Source organism: Bombus impatiens, unplaced genomic scaffold, assembly GCF_000188095.3.
Source record: "Bombus impatiens unplaced genomic scaffold, BIMP_2.2 scf_0096, whole genome shotgun sequence".
NCBI classification, from domain to species: domain Eukaryota; kingdom Metazoa; phylum Arthropoda; class Insecta; order Hymenoptera; family Apidae; genus Bombus; species Bombus impatiens.
In genome coordinates this window covers 1,705,312-1,727,779 of record NT_176515.1, presented here as the reverse complement: position 1 = coordinate 1,727,779, position 22,468 = coordinate 1,705,312, and the positions used below count along the sequence as shown (strand labels likewise).

General features: G+C 34.7%; 1 protein-coding gene across 12 annotated transcripts in view; it reads right to left on the bottom strand.

Moving 5' to 3' along the window:
• Positions 1-22,468, bottom strand: part of LOC100746249 (carcinoembryonic antigen-related cell adhesion molecule 5) — a 100,483-nt gene that overhangs the window by 20,534 nt on the left and 57,481 nt on the right. For 6 of the 12 annotated variants that reach the window (XR_004460849.1, XM_033318414.1, XM_033318415.1 and 3 more), the window contains exons 1-2: positions 3,749-3,782; positions 333-462 (exon numbers count right to left, since the gene is read on the bottom strand). Coding sequence is in view for 11 of the 12 variants with exons in the window: in XM_033318414.1 (XP_033174305.1) it covers positions 333-462; positions 3,749-3,767 (149 nt within the window). In the remaining variant the exon portion in view is untranslated. Of the gene's footprint in view, positions 1-332; positions 463-3,748; positions 3,783-22,468 lie in introns of those variants that run through there. The other 6 variants (XM_024364430.2, XM_024364429.2, XM_003486061.4 and 3 more) reach the window with 1 other exon arrangement.

Here is a 22,468-nt window from a genome sequence, read left to right as displayed (position 1 = left end):
TTCGTTTGTAAATGATCCTGATAAAAGTTTTCAGCAATTTTGTTTTCGCTATTCTTTATTTTTTCGAAACGATACATTATTCCTGAATTTCCTCGTGCAAACTTGACAATTATATTTGTAAACTATTATACATTATGAATTTTCTGCGATAAACGAACTGTAAAACGAAGCGTACTGTATAAAATAACCGAAATTTACTATTTAAGATATACTTCTAATAATGTATACAAAATACAATAAGAAAAGAACTAATTGAACATAATATAAGGTTCGAACACTCGGATTAATATCCAAGACGCAGAAATTTTCTACATGAAAGTTTGTTCATTTACCTGTAAATAGGTGTGGTATCGCTTTTGTACCAAACAACTAAAATTACGGAATCATTTTGTTGCGGTGGACGGATATCACATGACAACTCTGCCGTACCTTGAAGAACTGCTCTTGTTGTTACTGTTGATCCTGTAATATAAAATATTTATTGTCGTTTGAAATTTTCATTTTTCTAACAAAATATTTGTTATTAATGTACTAGAGATCTTTTTTCAGGCAAAAACTTGTTTCAAAATTTGTTGTAATATTCGCACAACAACTGCAAATTATAATAAAAATTATAACGATTACGATATTAATATCTTCAGAAACAAGAATAGGGCGGATAATGCTAGCATTTATAAAATTTGGAAACCTGAACGTTCCGTCTTAGCAAACATGTTGTCTTATTTTGCTTCATCTTATTTAAAATGTAAACGTTCTATGTAAGTGTTCGAGATTCGGAGACATCTGTGGCGGATGGGTGGCAAATCGACAAACCGCAGAACCACCGCAAAGTCTGTGACTTTTGTCTCGCGGCTCGCCACCATAATATAGTCAGCGACGATGCCATATTATATAATGACAACACCAACGATGTCAAAATGTTTGTAAGGGCCACCATCGCTTCAATACTCGAATCGCTTGAATACTTGTACTTGAGCCATTCGTTTTAAGGATAAACTTTTTGTATTGACCGCCAGAAACAGGAATATCGAGCTCGGTAAAGTAACGGTTCCCGAAAACGGATGATAACGGCCGATAAGCGGCGTGGACGATGGGAAGCGGGCGCGAAGACTCGTTATAAGTAATGGTAGGTTAAATAAGTGACGATAATATACGATTCTTAGTCATATATTTTTCTCATATTTAACGAAGTAATGAAAATCGAATGACAATAGATCCGAGCTACATACGTATAAATTATGTGGTCGACATGACCATTAAGTATCAATAATTAACTTTTTGCATCAATTAATGGATTAATTAACGCTTCGAGGTATTTTGCCAACATGGACAACAATTTTATCATACAAACGAGTATATGAATGCCAACCGTGTCAAGAATAACCTTTTTACCTGAGAACTAAAAAGGTGATACATGCTTGATATGTCTCAATATCGAATTAAAATTTATTCTAGGTAATATACGTATACATCGATGATCAAACTATCGATAGAAGTTCCTTAATAAAATCGCAAGCCAAATTAAAGTCTCATAATCGAAGAAATATTTGAACGAAAATATAAGCTAACCGATATGCATCGCTAGTTTCAAAGGATCACCTCGTGTTTTATGATGTAATGATATTTTTGCGTGCTTGCATGTGCTGGCTACTCGAAGCTTTCATATCTAAGGTGACCTCGCGTGGGGTAGAAGGAAAGATAAATTGCTATAGTGGCAATCAATATGAAAGAAAAAAAAGAAAAAAAGATATCTACGTGAATGGGATGCTCGATAAAATTCCTTGATTTTGCTGTTAAGACAATACGTGTCAATTAGATTCTAATTTCTATCTTTTATTTATTTCCCATTTCTTACGATTTCGACTAATAATTTTATATTTATATCGACAGAAAGATATGTACGCGTATTTTCGAAAACATGCATATCTGTTAAAGCGTTACAGGAATTTCACGAGTTAATTTCATTCAATAGGAAATTAATATTTATGTATTAGTTACATGCTGACGAAATGTACTTGATGTACTTAAGTGCCTATCTAAAGGTGAAACTGGTCGATTATACGCAACCTCTTATTGATCATTTTTTCCTTATATGTATGTATACTACTAATTTTTGAATTTGATACAAATCATATAGGTATTGGTACGCATGAATAATATCCAAAAAATGGCTGGGTTAACAATTTCAATTTCATTGAATAATTTTCAATCAAAAAACATGCGATATTATTTAATCTCAATTTGAATCAAGCATGATATACTCAATTTTACATAAATGAATCGTGAGAATATTATCGTAAACACGTTGTAAACAGCATTTATGCTTTCACGCATAATCAAACACGGAAAAATAAAAAGATAAACGATGGAAAGTATTCGCTGTTCTTTTCTTATATTCTATATATTAGTATATATTAGTATATAGTTAATTATATTAGTATATAGTTCTAATCAGTATATCAAATTTGAAGAATTTTTTATTATATACACATATTTTTACCTTATTTACCTTATTTTAGAAAGTAACCTACAGTAAAATTATTTTCGACAGTAGTCATGCCCAACTGTGGAACAAGGCTTGAAAACTAATCCGAATATGTATAGCCAACTTTGTGAATCAACCGACGACTAGGGATTCTGCCTAAAGGAACCGTAGTCTTGTCTGGTTACTATCACTATACATATATGTATGTAGGTAGGTAGGTAACGGGCGCGGTGCAACGAGTGACATACAAGAGAGATTATAGCACTCTCGGGAGTCTAGTTAATATGTCTTACGCGAGATGTTTGGCTGTTTGTCACTGCCTCCCTATATATCCAATTTCCCTCGTTATTTATTTGGCTTGATATTCCACATAGTCGAATTATTACTATCTTAGTTGCAGAATCATGCTCGGAAAACCCATGTACGTACTGCTGATTTCATAACTGAGACGCGTGACCGACTGAAGGAATGTGCTCAAGGAGTCGTAGATCGACCCAAATGTCGTGACGAATGCCATATCGGCCAAATGGATTTCGGATGTAAATTGGAGTCAGAATGTATGACCGCCGGTGTTCGCTCGGGCCACGTGATAAATCGGCTTGAATGATTGCCTCTGCTATTGCCTGCGTAGATGGTCGTTTGCGAATCAGGCAAAATTCGTTAGATATTGAACGACGATATTACGAGATCGTGACTAAATTGCCAATAGTTGATGATATCGTTGTTCCAGATTCTTTTCTTATACACTTTGTTCCGGTCAAACATGAAATATTCCTTCAATTGATGAAACAACCGGTATTGTTTTAAAAAATGTTCACTCGGCTTACAACTTTCGTGCAACTTCAAGTAGAAACTGAATGTATCGCAGATCATAATAATAGATAAGGTAATTTTAGAATTGAATTGACATTACCATTAAGATTTAATATCCTTTATTATTACTATATGTCTGTAACATTCTATCGTTACCTTACACCTATCGTTACTTTATTTTGCAAACATCTGCTTTATCGTAACCATCAATAATGTCCGATTATAAATTAAAAATAACGTAAAAATCGATTATATTAAAGACATTACCTAATTATTTAATTATCATGCAAGTGTAAATAAATGAAGCATTTAACAGTTAGCCAGATGTGTTAATCAGGAATTGCAATAATATTCTCTAAATCACGGATACCCGAAGTTTTGATAATAATTGAGCTATGTAAAGATAGTACGAGGCAAAGCCGCGAGTTGCCTGGCTAGATGTATACTTACCTGCCTCACCGTGAGGCATGCTTCGGTTTGACGTGGAATACAGCAGGACTTTGAACGAGCTAATGATTGACGGTTTTCTGGCGAGATTAAAGATGCTTCGCAGTTTCTTATTCGCTTCGTTCGATGCGCATTTAGACCTTGCTTTTATGAGTTTAAAAGACAACACGAGACGACGCGAGAGCAACTCGAGGCTTCCTCGCATAGCTTGTACATATCTTTATACTTTATACATGGACTACTATTAATCAAGCATCGAGCAAAAGAATCTTTTCGCGTTTTATATATCTGTATGTTTTATTATTTATATTCATTATCATCGTCATTGAATTCCTTAGAATGAAAATTATATTTATATACGTTGTATACTCGATAACATAGTAGAATTAAATTTAGTTTTCCTACAATAGTCGACAAAGGATGTTTTTCTTGTAAACTATGTTTTTCTTGGTTATTTCGAGTATCAAACCTCAAACTTATTAACAAATAAATTTGCGATATTAATTTCTAATCAGGTTCAGAAAATACTATATTTTAATATGAGCTTATATGTTAATATGACCGATAATAGTGATTATAGAAATATTCACTGTTACATTAATCAACGTGCTGAGATTTGGCTATAACTATGAATGAACTACGAATACAACTATGAATGAACTATGAATGAACTATGAATATAACTACGAATATAACTATGAACGAATTATGCGTAATAACAAAGAATGACAACCAGAAGAATGATGTTATAATTTTTTATATGGGAGCAAATCATATATCTCTGTGCGTCCTATATTGCCTCTTTCGTAATGGCACTCGATATATACGTGACTAATCTTTTAATCAAGTTATATTCAATCACGTTATTATATCAAGTTGAATTATACCAAAAATACATATACATGTGAAACTGAGAAATGTCAGAAGGCTAAAGAAAAAGTTGGTATATATAAAGGGTGGTTGGTAACTGGTGGTACAAGCGGAAAGGGGACGATTCTACGCCAAAAAAAGAAGTCGAAAATATAGAATAAAAATTTTTTTTCAACTTTTTTTTTAATTTTTTTAAAAATCTACAGTGAGATCCGTCATAACGAGACGCGATAAAGTGCACGCATACCGAGCGAAAATTCAAAGTCGATTTTCTCGAAAACAAAGCCTCAAACGAAAAATTGTTATTCTATATTTTCGACTTCTTTTTTCGCGTAGAATCACCCTCTTTCCGTTTGTACCACCAGTTACCAACCACCCTGTATACATATATGTACCCATTGGCACATACATAAAAATGTGAGTGAAACATAAAAATTGAAATTTCTTCGATAAATAAGAGCATTAATGCACGGATGAACTATTGTTATTAAAAACTTGCAAGTTACGTATCTATGAATTCAAACAGAATCAGGAAGAGAGAGAAAGAGAGAGAGAGAGAGAGAGAGAGAAAGAGAGAGAGAGGAAGAGATTATGCTATTCCGCAAGTGTGTGTTTACGTTTGCATGTATTTATACAGTAGAGACGATTCGGGTGCATTCCGACAGCTGCCGTTGTCTCTCGAGAATGCCAAATGGAATCTGAATTCTGTCGGTTAGGCTCGAGCCACGAGAAATACCGGTATCAATGCAAACTGCTGCTCCCTTCTAATATGTACATTATTGTACATCCAACCGAATACGTTCATCCGACACCATCGTTTAACGTACCTATCGTATTATACGTATATGCTTATATGATACATAACATCTTGACCACGTCGTTACATTTTCAATACCTCTAATTATTTCTAATAATTCAGTTCATCGTTCAATTTAAATCAATAAGTCGAGTCTACCGATAAGTATTGGTTGTAACAGTATTGGTTGCAAATGGAACTACTGGAAGTCATTCTTCTTTAGCCGTAACGTAGCGGTTAAACTAGGGGTATAAATGAATAATATCTATAATTATATTATTATAATTATTGCTACACCTATTTGTAATTTAATAAATGTATTTACTTAAAACATCGTCCGGAAGGATATCTCGAGTAGAACCGTGGTTCCGCAGTAACTCATCGTCAGACAAAATATATATATAATTGATAAAAATAGAAACGGTGTAGTGCATGAATTATCTATTATGAAATCTTGTGTAAAATTTTTGAATGAACATATTTGTACGCAGAGAAACGTGACAAGAACGTACGTAATTAAATGTGGAATGTATAATACTGTATACACAGTCATTCGTATTAATATTCATATTATCTCTACGAATAGTAGTTTAATAGCATCACATCTTGAACATGAAATGCATCTCTATATTATTACAGAATTCGTATTTCGTCTTTCAAAATTGGTTTGCGATTCTCGAGTTTTAGTACTTTGTTTATTTTACTTCTACACGCTTTATTTATTATTATATCGCTTTTTATTCAACTTGTAAACGAAACAATAAGAGTTTGAAGTATTCGAGGATACCTATCTCTTATTAATCTAATCTTACTAAATTATGCGCATACCCCCTAAAGCTCTTTTCAACTGTTAGCCTGTTAGCCATATTCTTAATTAATTTTGAACGATTCCTGCGTCCTTTTCACTTTTCTTATATTCCCAACACCTCATTTATTATCACTACCTGACGTTCTTGCAACGACTTCTAGATCCTCTCCATAAGCAGCGTAAAGTCAGAGTACTCGTCCGCTTCTCCGGTATGTCTGTCCAGGCCAGGCATCTTTCCCGATTCCACTTTCACGATCTTACGATCGATCTAATTCCGATGACCGATATGGCATTGATATAGTAAATCATGTTTTGTGTTTAATCGAATTTACAAGCGATCGAAGACTCAACAAAAGTTCTCCATCATGATCTGATGCTAATATATATTGTCTTCGTCATTTTCGTCCATTCTACTAGTGTAGGTATATAAATGAAGTTGGTAAGTATTCAATTGTAAAAGTTGTAAGATACAAGTGTGTAAAAACTTAAATGCTTTATTGTATTAGCTGATTCGGATATTCTAACCGCGCGTTGTCAGTCGTGGTAGTGCATAAGTACAGTCTATATGTAGATATGTATATCTTTAAGTACATGCGCCATGTTACAAAGCCACATGTATGGCCTTTCACGTGCTCATGCAGGTGCAGGTAATAAGCCCAGCTGGACAACACATTTCGCAATCTCCTCTACGATCTCTTATCACGAACATAAATTGTCATACGATATTAGAGAATTTAAATCGGTTTCAATAAGAGAATATCGACTTTCGTTTCTAATATTCGAAAATTCAACTTAAAATTAAATGTTAGCGTATTATAGATTTTGCGGTCTTCGATATACGTACACATCCAAATTGTAGCAATGATTTTGGAAAAAAATTTAGAAATGTGGTGCCTATCAATCTCGTTTGAAGATTTAAAAAATTGATTTAGTTTAAAATATTGAAGTATTTGGTTTATGTCGATGGAGTTAATCGCTTCTTTGGTCGCTTTATATCTACATGTTCACATGTCAGAAAGAAAGATTGTATGTGAAACAACACTCGCAATGTTTAATTTTCATTTGAAATCAATGAATTTCCAGATATCAACTTCGAAATGCGAAGTCAGTTGTTAGAAACATAGACATACATTTAGAAGGACGATGATGTATCTAATCGAAGGAGCAGTTATAAAGTTAAACATATCGGGAACAACACAATATCAACTGTTACTAAATTAAAGCGTACAAATTTCAAGTATCGAAACGATTTTGAAAAATTAACCTTCTATTGCTTTTATGGGAGTAATAACGTGGCAATACGAGATTATATACATAACTGAAAGTCGTTGTTAACTCGACGTTAGTTCGACGAAAAAGCAAGTCATACAGTTTGAATAGAAGGCGAAAGAACGATTCTTTGTCACAATAAAATCGCCATTATTCACGGGTGACTGCCAGGGAAAGAACTGCTCACAGAAGTACAATGAAGACAGCACAAGAACATTCTTGCTAGACCAATGTACTGAAAGCATAACGATCCGAAGGAGAGTGTAAGGTGTAAAGGAAAGAAAGAACACGAAGCTCGATTTACATCGGGCACATTAATGCTCAACTGACTAAACCAGCTCCCAAGCAATGGCGTACTGGCAATAAAGTCTTGCAATGTCGACAGTTTTATTTGCCTACACCCTTGCACGATTCCTCGTTTCACACCTGGATGCATTTGAACTTTTACTACCTCCGTGAATACTTCGTTTGATAAAAACGCAAACGATTCAACGATCGAGGCCGTTCTCCTAGAAAAATCCATATTAGAGTTTCAAGAAAACACGAACCCGAGATACGCGGCTTTTTCTAGTACAAAAAATGTCTGTTTAACATATTTTACATTTCGAGACACTTTGGGTGATGCGATTTATAGTCTTTCCTCTATACAAATAGAACATTGAAAAATAATTGTATCCGCGAACGCGATCAAATTATGAAAATACATCGTATATTCTATGTTATTTTGATATATCAATTTAACATATCAATCAGAACGCCTAGCTCCTAGTTACAATTTCCTTACGAAGTCGATCCATTCAAACGAGACGAAATGTCACTTTTATTGTAATTAGACGAGAAATTCTATGAGAAAAAAAAAAAAAAAAACAGATGTAAAAATCAAAAATGAATTTTTTTAAATGAATTATTCCTTTGCAAAGAATAATGTTTCCCGTAAAATAGGATTGTACGACACAATGCGATACGATTGTACTTTTCATTCCAAGTAAGTAAGTAAGACATATTCGTATGACTAGCGTGAAACTAACAATTTATGTTCTTCCCGTGTATATCGATGGTAGGTATATCGATGTATTTACGTAAGCAAAAACGTAAATATAATCTTACAAATAAACTTGAAAATGGTTTTCTTTTGGGCTTTAAAACGAGCTCAAACATGTACATAGTTTTTGGACAAAGACACGACAGCGCGACAATCTGTTTCGTTCAATTTTCTCTTCCAAATTTTATCCTCGAAATTTATCGTGAACAAGAAACTGAAATTTCACGTAGCTGAATTTTTTCAAATTATTAACAACTCTTATGGCATAATGTTCCACAAAAATTAGCGATTAAAATGATCAAACCACTAAATTATTCTTACATCATTCTTACATGTTACGTAACATTTGAAACATATTATTTACAACAATTAAATCGTTAATTGAATTCTCTACTATTCCTGAACGCTATACCGATGATTCTCTAAGACCGTTTTTGTGGGGAAGATTGTGCATTAAAAAGTTGTGCGAGAAAATACAAAATTGTCGAGAGAGCTTTAAACGATGAAAATATGAGTCGTTTCTACGGCGTAAAATCATTTATGCATTCTTTCTCTTCCCAGTGATTCCATTTTAACCGTGTCTTTCCTTTTTTCTTTTATTCTCGACCCGCAATCTCTTACCTCAGTCCCTTTAAATTCCAGTTAATATTAGATGAAAGCTACCAGATTAAAAATGGGTATTCTTCGTAGCAACCCTCAGCCAACTTTCCAACCAAGCGGTAACTGATATTCTTCCCGCTCTCTCCTCCTCCTCCTCCTCCTCCGCCACCACCTTCCTTTCCCCCAACCACCCACCCACCCACCGCACCCCCTCCATTTTCATTTCAACCAACGAATTTTCAAACTTTGTTTTCGCTACGCAAATGCCCCAGTTTCATTTTATTCGAATACCAATTTTGCAAAGTACTGTTAAATTTTTATCAAACATTTCTAAATTTCATCATTTTCTTCCATTCTTTCTTTTATTCTATCGTATTTTGTAATATTTAAATATTCGACTAATTTATATTTTAACCATTGAAATGATCAACAACATATGATGTACATAATATTATACAATATGTTGAAATAAAGTATGTATACAGGATTGTTAAATATTCGAAATACTTGAAGAAGAACATTTTATCCTGGGTAAGATATTGATAAGCTTTGTTATTGCGAACCTTTATCGATCAAATCAGGTTCTAGTTTACAAATTTATCTAAAAAGGTAAAGTGAAAAGTTTGAAACATTTTTCCGAGGTGAATCTTATTCTTGATAACAAAGTGATCAGGCTGACACGCGATAAATAAGAGTCGATTGGGTTTCTACTGGCAAAGGTAAAAGTTTGACTCCAATAATAGGACGGTAGAGGTGACTAATTCTCTTGCTTCTATCGTCGATTATCCTTAACTGTTCATGTCTTTCTCTTCGGCTGATTCGACTAGTAACTTCTGGACTAACCGGATTAACCAACCCTCTGACGACGGAAACGGTTCTGTTCTCTCTCTGCTGTCGTAATTCGTCGTTCATCCAGAGTTTATCCTCCGAGACGGTGTTATGATAAAAATTGTCTATTTTGCTAGAAACTCATTGTCAGTTGACGTAAGCTGTTGTATTATACATGAACTTTCACGAAAAAGTAGCGAAAAAGGTTGCACTGTAATTTCAAGTGATATTTTCCTTGGGATATTATATCACATACGTTATGTTATATTGGGATATTGTATTATATATATTATATATTTCAAGTAAGACATACGTATAGTTTTGTCGCCAGAAAGAGAAATTATCCTTTTTCAAGTTCAGAATCGAAATATCTTAATAATAAAATTGTGAAAGGACGAACAAGAAGGAAGTGACTGAAGCGAATGTAACAGATGAAAGTAGAGTGTACAGTATGTACATGTATCAAAGAAGATAAATGTCAAATATCAAATCCACGACCTTTCATGACAATATTCGTAATATGATACTTGGTGTTTTGTGATTTTAAAAAGTGCAGCACACGTTGTAAAATAGTAAATCTTGTAGACATAGCTAAAAGCATATTATCGAATATTGATTTATTTCAATCCATTCCACAAATTGATCGTCTACAAAGAGAATTTTGTGCCTGTAATAAATATTTTATCATAAGTTCAAAATTATCAGCAATATTAAGAATTTAGAGTCCTTCGTATTGCATTCAGAGATGCAAAATAAGATGGATTAGAAACCCTGTTATATAAGTACATACATGTATATTATCTGCACAAGCTTTTAGAATATTTTAACCAAATTTCAAAACATTGTTTTCGTTTATAATTCTTCTAGATTTTCTTAGATTTAATTATAATTCTTCTAGATTCGACGAGTATTCACGAGTATCCACGAGTACACGTTATTTTATACGAAAGTAGCAAATTTTGAAACACTTTTTATGAATATGATGAAACGAACACAATGCAGTGTAGCTATGTAACATTTGATCGAATTTAAGAGGGGGACGGAAAATGGTCCCAATGCTCTGAGTTTCCATTTATCTCGGGGATCCGTTCCCGAAGGAGCCGTCAACGTCGTCAGGAAGATCTTTCTCGAATTATTGCCAGAGACCTAGCTTCGTAGATGTACTCTCGCAAGGATTGACCGCGTTGGGATCTGGCATCGAGTTCGATCAAATATAAATCGCGAATCCTAGCTTAGCGGCCGTCCCATTCTTCGATATCGAAGTCAATCCTAGTTTACAGTCTGCGTACATCTTGCAATAGATCGAGAAACCATCGAATCCGCGATCCGATACATACATATTTCAAAAGGAAATCAATAGAAAGGGAAAATTCTTTCTTTTATCGATTTTCGCGATACGACGATCGCCTTAATCACTTTACTTTTAACGAAAGCGGGAAACATCCTGGAAAAATTAGTTTTGAAACAAATCTTCAAATTACAAGACTACGTGCTTTATGTAATTGCGATTGTGACTCCTTTGTAATTAACTCTGTAAACCAATCTGTAGTGGCTATTCTTCCCTGTATGAGAAAATTTGTAATTGTTAATTAGATTTAAGTCCACTAAAAGATATTACAAAAGAAATAATCGAGTAATCTTAATCGTAGCTTAATCGTTTCATTCTGCGGAATTAACATCGTTAGTCTAAAAATTCATTCATCTTAAGTGGATTTAAGTTTCAAGTACTTATTTCCATATCCTGTTTATCCTTAATAATTGAATAACTAAGATAACATAACGTTCCAGGATATTGAGAAGTACCGCTTAAAAGTGATACACATATTTGTGTAATCTGAATTACTGCGATGTTCACGAGTTTTACATTGCTTTAATAGAGTATTTTTACACGATATCAACTATTTTACACATTTTAGATAGGCACGTATATATGCGTCAACAGTTGACCACAGAGATGGCATTAAAAAATTTAATTTCAAAGGTTACCATTGCGGAGGTTTAATTTAATTTCCGTAAATCGGATTTTTCACTCCAGAAATGAGTTCACTTGCTCGCCCAGCATCCAATTTAAAAACAGAAAAATACTAAACAGTGTTTTCCCTTTCGTATATTAATTGTGAAGCTTCGTTTCAGTATGTACATCAGAATTGTCATGATACAACATCGCTTTATTTACATTTGTATTACAATTGTACGCATACCACTGGAATATCCGTTGAAAGCATTAATCGAAAAACATGTTGTAAATCACTTTTGCCATTAGTAAATGTTAATTTGTTCGGGCATTTGTTTAATAAACGATATATATATATTATAAAATATCAATTATAAAATATATTAATTGGCATTTGACGATTGAAAATAATGGACAATAATAAAACTTGAGGAGCAAGTGATTGATATTACGTAGATTTCGTTTAAAATGACAAAACAAAGAAAATAAATATGTATTTATAATTTCTAAGCCATTTTTTAAATTAGTTTCGTGATTAGAATTGTAAATTGGATCCTATAATTTATTTATTAAATATATTATCTTAACTCGTGCGCTTTTAAATAAACTTTATGAGATCTAATGTCTAAATGAAATAATGAAACATAGTAAATTGAAAGGAGACGTTTTGGAAAATTCAAACAGAGAAAACACGATTAGAAGAAATAGATTTGTGAAAAGCTAAAAGATATAAAGTATTTATTTTGAAACTGAATAACTTTCTTAGCAGTTCGCGATAAATATGACAAACATATGTATGTGTAATAACTAAGGAAAATCGTTTCGGCGATTCTGTACATAAGCAAATGAGTTGTGTACATGATCTGTTGTATTGTATGATATACGAATGATGTCAGTGACGGTAAATTGTTTGTGGTTTCGATCGATTGCGGTAAGAAATAAATAAATAAAAAATAAAATAAGTTGTGTTAATAAAGTGAAACGTAAAGTGGAGTGCTTGTAATTTCAAAATACATTTCGGATATTGTGAAAAGCAAACTGAAAATATCTGTAAATTACGTATATACATACATACATATATGCATGCAGGAATTCAGACACGCGCATCTAACGCAAGTACTTTTCGGACTCGAACAAGTCGATTAGCATAGAGATTGAGTCGTGGCTGTTTATGCAAATGCAATACGGTAGTAAAGGTAGTAGCAGTAATTGACGTCTAGGTCGTCAACGACGATGACGTAATTTCGACTTAAGAATTGAATCGATCTTAGGGGCTGTCTTTTTCCTTCTAAAAAAATGTCTGTAGTGTGTAAGGAGAGAAATGAAATTTTTGAACTAAATTGCGAAAGCAAATTAAAAATCCTATTTTTAGACGGAAAACTGTGAAAAGATTAGTACATAACTTGATATATTATTAATTAATTCCAATTAATTAATTCCAATTAATTCCAATTAATAGAAATTAACCAATCGTAATTCTCCGCTTATCATTCTCAATATTCACTACACTCGGTCCCAGAAATCGAAATTGAGCGTTTCTCCAGTCGTTAAAAGTTTTATGCTAGATAGTCGTTAAAACTTACACAACTGGATAGCTCTGTCCATTGAACATTGATGATCTTACGTGCGATACAAGAACTACATTACATGATTATTCATCAATGATATCATTTCAATCTTAGGAACTCATTGCCCATTCAGTATCGACTCAAATCATTTTTACAATTCAATTGATTTTTACAACTCAAATTTACAATTTGCTTAAAATCAGTTACTCAAGCTTATTTATTTATTTTCAAATAGATATATTCACGGCTATCTCTTTGATAACGCTTTGTTAACTCGGTTTTGGGCTCTTTGGTAACTGTGTTTTATATAAATGACTATTTGAACTGAGTTACTAGCACTCAACACAGCAGTTCTTGATTCAAAATGCTATGTTAATCTTTATCGTAACTAATTATTATTCTCTTGTAATTAGTTTGTAATAGGTATAGTATTAGTATTATTCGCTATTATTATTATTACTATTAGCATTATTCGATGTAATTTGAATTATTTGCTAAAAATGTTCATCGGCACATTTTTTCTCTTAACAAATTGATTTCGTATTGCGATTCAGTTGTAATTTCTATCGATACGTTCGCGTAGAATGTGATTAACACGACGCAAAATTTATTTTCATGTGTTAAGAAAGACACATAATGGTAAGTACAAAATGTTAATTGAGAAATGATCGATAAAAACGATCGATCGTTTGGGCTGGATCGAACTACCTGCGAGAATGATATAAGTCGATGATAATCAATTGAGTGACTGGAGGTAGTATGTGTCTGTTGGTAGGTCTATTCGCTAGTACAGATCGGCAAAGGACACCGTCAACGCCATTAACATCGACATTAGCATCAGCATTAGCATTAGCATTAACGCCAGCACTGTACGGGTAGGAGCGTCGCGTCTATGCCCTCTGTCCACCCGTTGCCACCTACATGCGTCCACGCAAAACGGCTGGTTCGTCGTTTAGGCGGACCTGCCATGATTTACTTTACATCGAACATGTCTAATATCATGTTCGGATTCGTACAGTCAAATCAATTGATACGACAGACAGTTTTACAATACCAAACCTATTTGAAACCAATTTAGAATTTATCGACAACATCGAGTTTTTTTCATTATCAAGCAATCAGAGAAATTCCATAGACCATTAGTCGTAGATCAATGCTTGTAGATTCCATGTATAAATTATTTTACTATTTCCCGCAAAAATGTCTCTTACGTTTGATATTATTTGCCTAAAATTTCAAAATATCAATGCGGTATTATTGCTGTTTCGGTTATATATTACTGTTATATATGTAAAGTATAAATACAGATACATACATATATATCCATCGTTGGGTAATTTTTTCAAAATTATTGGCGTTATCAGTTATTTTATCAGTTATTAGCGTACTTAATGTTCTGGCAGTTACATTTCCGCTGAAACCTTGCCAGCATACGTGTATGTTAATAAATGTAAGGAAGCTATTGTATAAGGCTTATAAAAATTGTCTATTCAAATGTTATAAACCACGAAATAGGGGTTAAAGTGGTTAACGAGTTTTTTTTTTTAAATAAATAGACGATTAAGTTAATTGCGCGAGTCATTGGGATGCGTAAACATAAATGCGAAATGAAAGTGAAAGCCGGTCTTGGCGCCCACCGTGGGAGACACCGGTATATCCGCGTTCTCATTGCGAGGTAGAGACGTAGTATATCGGCGTTGAAAGCCGAAAGATGAACTATGCCTCGCGAGGATCGAATGAGGGGAAGCCCAAATAGAGGTCCATAGCGATTCTCACGTGCGAAGATATTAGGTTTGTCAAGTAAGTCTAAATCAAGTAATACGATTGTATAGAAAATGAGAGATGAGAGGTGTCTGATAGGTTTTTCCAAATTTCACGTTCGTCGGTGACCGATGACTGCGACGTGGCTTTCTCGAAATTTCTGCAGTGTATCCCAAAGGCGGGCAGTTTATAACAGCATTGTTCCATCAGCCGGTGGCAATTAACAGTACACACAATTACCTGGCGCACATCAGCCGACTGCGAAACAACCTGGAATTTCCTTTAATTTTCAGACAGTGTAATTATATTGTTCCCGTGTATACGTGTCGGAAAAGTTAAACTTCTCGCGTCTCCAATAATTAATCGTCGTATGTACATTGTACAAGCAACGTATCCATAGCAAATAGATCTTCTTTCTCTTATGGAAACATAACTCGATTGATTTCTTAAAACTGTAAACGTAAATTGTGATCGTAAAACTGTAGAAGGATTTATTTATTGAATCCAAACTGTTCGAAAATTCAAGCGTTTAAGGAGACAAACAAAGTGATTTGACAATAATCGACGCTGTGATGAACCCAATCAGTATAGAAAATGTAATTTTTTTATGATTTGCGATTATGTGAGAAAATGCGGGCCTATTTGTTATACCAGTCGGATCTTCGCATTCTTTCGCTTGGCTATCTTCTCACAAATGCAGAGTAATTATTGAAAATGTTCAATTAAACAAGGGAATTAAAAAGAAAATATCGCAAATTCTTAGGAATAAACGTGTTACAAAAGTGTACAACGGCTACCATACATTCGTGGCTTTAAGGACAATTGTGCCGGCGTATGATGAGTTGTTGCTTCGCGAATTCGCTGAACTTTATAAAGTCTATCGGAAGATTTTCGAAAGATTATTTAATTAACGGTCGTTGCTGACGGCAAGTATCGAATAACGAATCAGCAGATAGGGCAGGTGACCATCGACAACCGTTGATTGCATTTATGTACCGGTAGTGCATCTATACTGTTTGTTGCTGTTTCGGAAGTAGGTCCGAATACTTTTGTCCAGATATCGCTTACCCTTTCCCCTCCGATACCATAGAAACATATCGATTCGAATTTCCTTGCACTCTCAGAAAATCATATATTTTCGGATACCACATTCGAAAGGCGTTTGAGAAACCACACAAGATCGAGTGGAACTCGCGATGGAATTGCTTCAACGTTCTGCAGAATCATACACAACATTCGCTGGAACCACCGTGCGCTTACTCGAGTTGTGGCCTCCGTATGTCTAACGTTATTAGTACATAACTATCTTTTAAAGTCTTAGATATCTTAAAAAATCTTGGTTTTATCTCACACAAAACCACGCATTGTGGGCAAGAGAAAATCAAGGAATATTTAATTTAAACTGTATAAAAAATTGTTGTGTACGATGGAAAAGTAACTCGGTAAAAAGATATCATGAAAATTGTTAAATTTTGTAACGCTAACAAACTTCAGAATTAACCTAATAAACGGACAGGAGTAGTTCTAAATTACGAAATTTATCTTTATTTCACCTATTCCAGGGAACGTAGGCGGAAATAATACCTCAGCATCGTGTAGAAAGAATTATTGGTATAATTGCATGTTACAACAATTTTGTATAATTGCAATACTGTGCCAGAGCGCTAAAATCGAAGTGACTCTGGTGAAAATGGACAATAAATTTCATACGAATGTCGTATGGTGCGGCATGGTAGAGTTGTAAAATGGTGATTTATTTACAATGCGAACTAATTGATTTACAATCGCGGCGATGACCGTGCAACCAATAGCGTACCACCAGCCGCAACTTGCCCAACCCTCGCATTCTCTGCCCTCTTCTTTTTTCAAGCTTGATCTACTGCTTTCTTTCTCTATTTCACTACTCTGTTTTGGCAATCGCATTGACAGAATTTTACGCAACGAATGCTGATATTTTTCAAACATTAGCGTACCTTGTTATAAAAGTTTGATACTCCCGTTAATAATTGAATTATTTCAATTCCCGCGAATATACATATGCGTGACAAAGTGTGTTGATTAAATTATTCAATATTTTTGTGGCGAACTCGAGTTGTGGCCTCCGTATGTCTAACGTTATTAGTACATAACTATCTTTTAAAGTCTTAGATATCTTAAAAAATCTTGGTTTTATCTCACACAAAACCACGCATTGTGGGCAAGAGAAAATCAAGGAATATTTAATTTAAACTGTATAAAAAATTGTTGTGTACGATGGAAAAGTAACTCGGTAAAAAGATATCATGAAAATTGTTAAATTTTGTAACGCTAACAAACTTCAGAATTAACCTAATAAACGGACAGGAGTAGTTCTAAATTACGAAATTTATCTTTATTTCACCTATTCCAGGGAACGTAGGCGGAAATAATACCTCAGCATCGTGTAGAAAGAATTATTGGTATAATTGCATGTTACAACAATTTTGTATAATTGCAATACTGTGCCAGAGCGCTAAAATCGAAGTGACTCTGGTGAAAATGGACAATAAATTTCATACGAATGTCGTATGGTGCGGCATGGTAGAGTTGTAAAATGGTGATTTATTTACAATGCGAACTAATTGATTTACAATCGCGGCGATGACCGTGCAACCAATAGCGTACCACCAGCCGCAACTTGCCCAACCCTCGCATTCTCTGCCCTCTTCTTTTTTCAAGCTTGATCTACTGCTTTCTTTCTCTATTTCACTACTCTGTTTTGGCAATCGCATTGACAGAATTTTACGCAACGAATGCTGATATTTTTCAAACATTAGCGTACCTTGTTATAAAAGTTTGATACTCCCGTTAATAATTGAATTATTTCAATTCCCGCGAATATACATATGCGTGACAAAGTGTGTTGATTAAATTATTCAATATTTTTGTGGCGAATCGGTATCAATAGGACGCAGACAGGTCGAGGCATCAACGCGGCGCAACACCTCCCGGGCGATCCACTGGTACCAACCACCAACACTAGAGGGCTACGACGACAACGAGTCTGTCTAACTCGCTAGCGGTCGAATATACGAGCGATTGATACAAATACCGCACCTAGCGAGATTCCCTCTACGTCTAAGGCAGGGACTACCGGGCATAGCCTTACTGACGAGTCCACCGGTAGTCTCGGGACGAAACGCACAACTCTCTTTCCATCCGCCACATTTTGTTGCTTCCGGGTAGGACAATAACGCATCCTATTCAAGATAGATTACAAACTACGAGACGTGATGAAAAGAATTGATCCCATAAAACAATAATTACGATATCGTTATTATTAATGGTTGCGTACAGAATACCTTCGTTCCGATGAATCACTAGCATTATACGAATTTTCAATCGTTAGAAAAGAACTTTTAATAATAATAATAATAATAATGTAAATGTTAATTTTAGGCGTTGAAAATAAAGCGAATAAACATTATTAAAAATGTATTTTTTTTCTTGCAGATAAAGATTTAACATTTTGGCTGCCGTGTGACAGGTCGGCTTGTCACATCCTGTCAAGCCCATTGTGCCGCATGACATGTCGCGGGTCGTGCCGCGGCGCTGCGCCGTATCGCGCTAGGGTAGACTGGAATCGAAAGTAACAATTCGACTTTGAAATACAAATTCGCAGAAAAACTGCGAACAGTTACGAAAAAACTGTACTCGGTGCGTTTGAACCATAGGTGTTCCATATTTCACATTGTAGTATAAATATGTGAAACTGATCGTGACGTACATATGTACATAATCTGTAATGATCTATCTCTCGAATAATCAACGTTTCTGTTAAACAATAATATTTCGGATACTTAATAATCAATATCACAACCATATCACAAGCAGTATGACTTTTCGCTATTAGTACGATTTGTCACAGTTTGGTAGTTTTGTTTTCTGATCCTTTATACATGCGTATCGCAATATCGAAAGCAACTAGTGATATAATTCCGCTGAAAAAGATAAAAATAATTAAAAGTTTCTTGAATAAAGAAGATATCTGTCGAAATCTTAATTACTATATATATGTATTTGTTGGCATATTTTAAAAAGGCCGTTTAATTCCACATTACACAAGCTTATTATACACGTATACTGTGCATGTATAGCTAAATATGTACACGATACGATCAATATAACCCTGTTTCTCAATTCCCTTTTTTTATAATTAACCACATAGGTAGTACTTTAATAGTGTACATAAACGCGACGAGATCATAATGTGCACAGTATGTGTGTATAAAGTATAGTTGAAAAATGTGTTTCACTTATATACGCTTATGTGCTATCAATACATGTAACGTGAAACATATGTATGTATGTATGTATTAAGTTGTCCGAAAAGTTCCTTTCGTTTTATATTATTCTATTTGTTTAGATTTGTTTGATTCTATTATTCTATTTGTTGAATTACATACGATTCATTTTGTTCTGTGATTCATTTTGTTTGTTGAGATAAACACCGCGACATTTCACAGGCTTGATTTCATGTTTGTATGAACGTGCATTGTTGTAAAAAACACGTTTACGAAAGAAAGACACTTTCCGGACAACCTAATATGTATGTATGTATGTATGTATGTATAATGTATATTATTAAACGCAACGATTAAATCGTTTTACGAAGTAGAGCGTTTTTTGTGAAATTCGAAATTTACTTGCTGACAAGCAAGTAACGATGAATGGTAGCTGAGCAACGTATTAGAGTCTAGTTAAAGCGAACGAGAGTATTGTCAGAAGCTATGTAACTGGCGATTTAGAACAAGGATTGCCACCTTATTGGACAATCGTACCGAGGTTTCTCCTTAATACCCACATATATCTCGATTACTTTGCTACTGTTTGACGCTATAAGCATAAAACAGCATAACCTTCTCGGTTAACGATAAGTCTACGTTGTTGTTAACTAAATCTGAAACCCAAGTCTAAAGAGATGAGTCCTTGGAGCCGAAAGGTATGGTACGTTATTTGTACAAGATTTCCCTAAGACCTAAGATACACGTATACACGTAGCAGGATATATTCGCGACAGTAAGATCTGGTAAGTTAACCACGAATCAGCAGTGACTACTCAGCACGTTTTACCGTACTGCGACACGCTGAAACAATTTTTGTTTTGCGCTGTAATTTCTTTGTCGCTCACTGTTGCAGCGAGCACGTTGTTTCGTTGCATAAAAGAAGCGCGCGTCAATGACTACAACCGACTCGTAGCTTTCCTCTTCTTCGTTAAACGCGGGCACAACATTTGAAAATCGCTTCTAGACTAAACAAAAGTCTATCGCTGTCTATCGTATCCTACACAGCCGTTAACATCTTCCTACGCTGCGGTTAGCGTCGCGCGTCCTACTCGTTTCTGTGGTTGCTGCGAATGTCTAAAAACCCATCCTTTCGCTGTCTTGATTTAATTCGAATATTGAATTAATACGCTAATGAGTGTATCACTCCTTAGAAACAAATTCCGTAGATTCGATGTTTCAAAGGGAACTACTACTCCATAAGAAAAAGAAAGTACGAGGAAAACCACTCCATACGTAAGATCAGGGTTATGTTTGCAACCAAAAAAAAAAAAAAAAAAAAATCGTCGAGTCGATCTAATAATTTGAGACTGTTTATGATTACATGTGTAAAATCCGTGACCCACCACTGCGGTTAATCGTTGCATGTACCGTTATATGTACATATTGTTTCGTATCTACCGCGTCTTCTCCCGATATTTCATTGAGTAAAATAATTAATTTTTGAAAATTCCTTCGAAAAAGTTTTTCCAAGTTAGCACGTTATACGAAATGTTGTTTAAAACTTTAACTGCACGTAGCCTCGGAAAATCTGCAGAAAATCTTCAGAAAATTGGATATTTAATCAAAATAATTTCCATATAACGTTGCAGACGTGTAAAAAACGACGATTATTATAGAAATTGAGAATTCTTCGAAAATTCTTTAAGAAATATTTGAAAACCTTGAAAATCCTCGAGCACTTGATAGAAGTAACAGAATAAATAATTTAATCATTAATACTACTGCATCGTCATTTTCTATATAACTAGCGTTATTGTTATCACGCGTTTGTTCATCCATGCGAATCGATTCTTTGTTACTTTCATATTTCATCTATTTCTAATTTTCGTGTAATTCCAGGTGTAGGAGATTGTAACCAATTATTTCTAAATATTGTATGATCGTCAAACGATTATTTCCTTTGGATAAAACAATTTTAACATACGTTTTACATATTTATTGTTATCAAATCATCGTTTGCAAAGTTTCCTGATTATATATCTATACAATATGTACGTGTGTATGTATGTATGTATATATATACATACATGGCATGTTTCATCTGTCATTAGCGATAATAATAGGCCCTTGAAACGGTTCTATTTACTTTTCATAATGGCTGTCTATCCCTATATTACTTATATTTATATTACTCCCTTATATTACAAGTTGCAGCGAAACTCATTTTCTTCGACAGTTTCTTTGCTTCGCTGCCGCGTTTGCTTAATTCCATTCGAAATGTTATTATTCTTCTTGCTAATCTTCAATGTTGTTGACTTCGCGTTGAGATATGAAAAATAGAATGATCAGCGTAAAGCGATCGAGTGTAGATTTCTAGCGATGAAATTGCGACGGGTTGGTAGTAAATCAAAGAAATCAATTCTGGAAACGAAAGCGTACACGTTCAACTACTCGATATACGATCAGCTATAAAACCTTGCTGTAACTACCACCTCGTGGCCGGGACAAAGGAATGAGACGTGCAGGTTGGCCAACGCCGTTCGAGAAAGGGGTGACTGGAGGATCGTGGAAAAGAGGTTTGGTAGAGACATAGGAAAACAGGACGAAACGCTGCAAATAGAGGAACGTGCCAGCAAAATGTGGAAGAGAAGAATAAAGAAGGATTAGGGAGAAGAAAGGGAGAAGAAAGGGAGGAGAAAGAGGGGAAGAACGCCGGAGACGGAATGAAAAGGCACACGAAGGAGATCGATTCGGCGTGGCATGTGAAGAAATTTGGCCGCTCGAAACTCGAAAATCAAAGGTTGACTACGAAGTGCCGTACAACAGATACCCGGCAAAGGTTGAAGGGGGAAAGAGGGAGAGGTTAAAAGGAGGAGGAGTCGACCGGTTGGACGTTCGTGGGTTGGTCGGTCGATTGGTTGGTCTCTTTTACTCTTTAGCGAAGCACAATGACCGGCTATTTGGCGATTCTTGGACCGTGCCG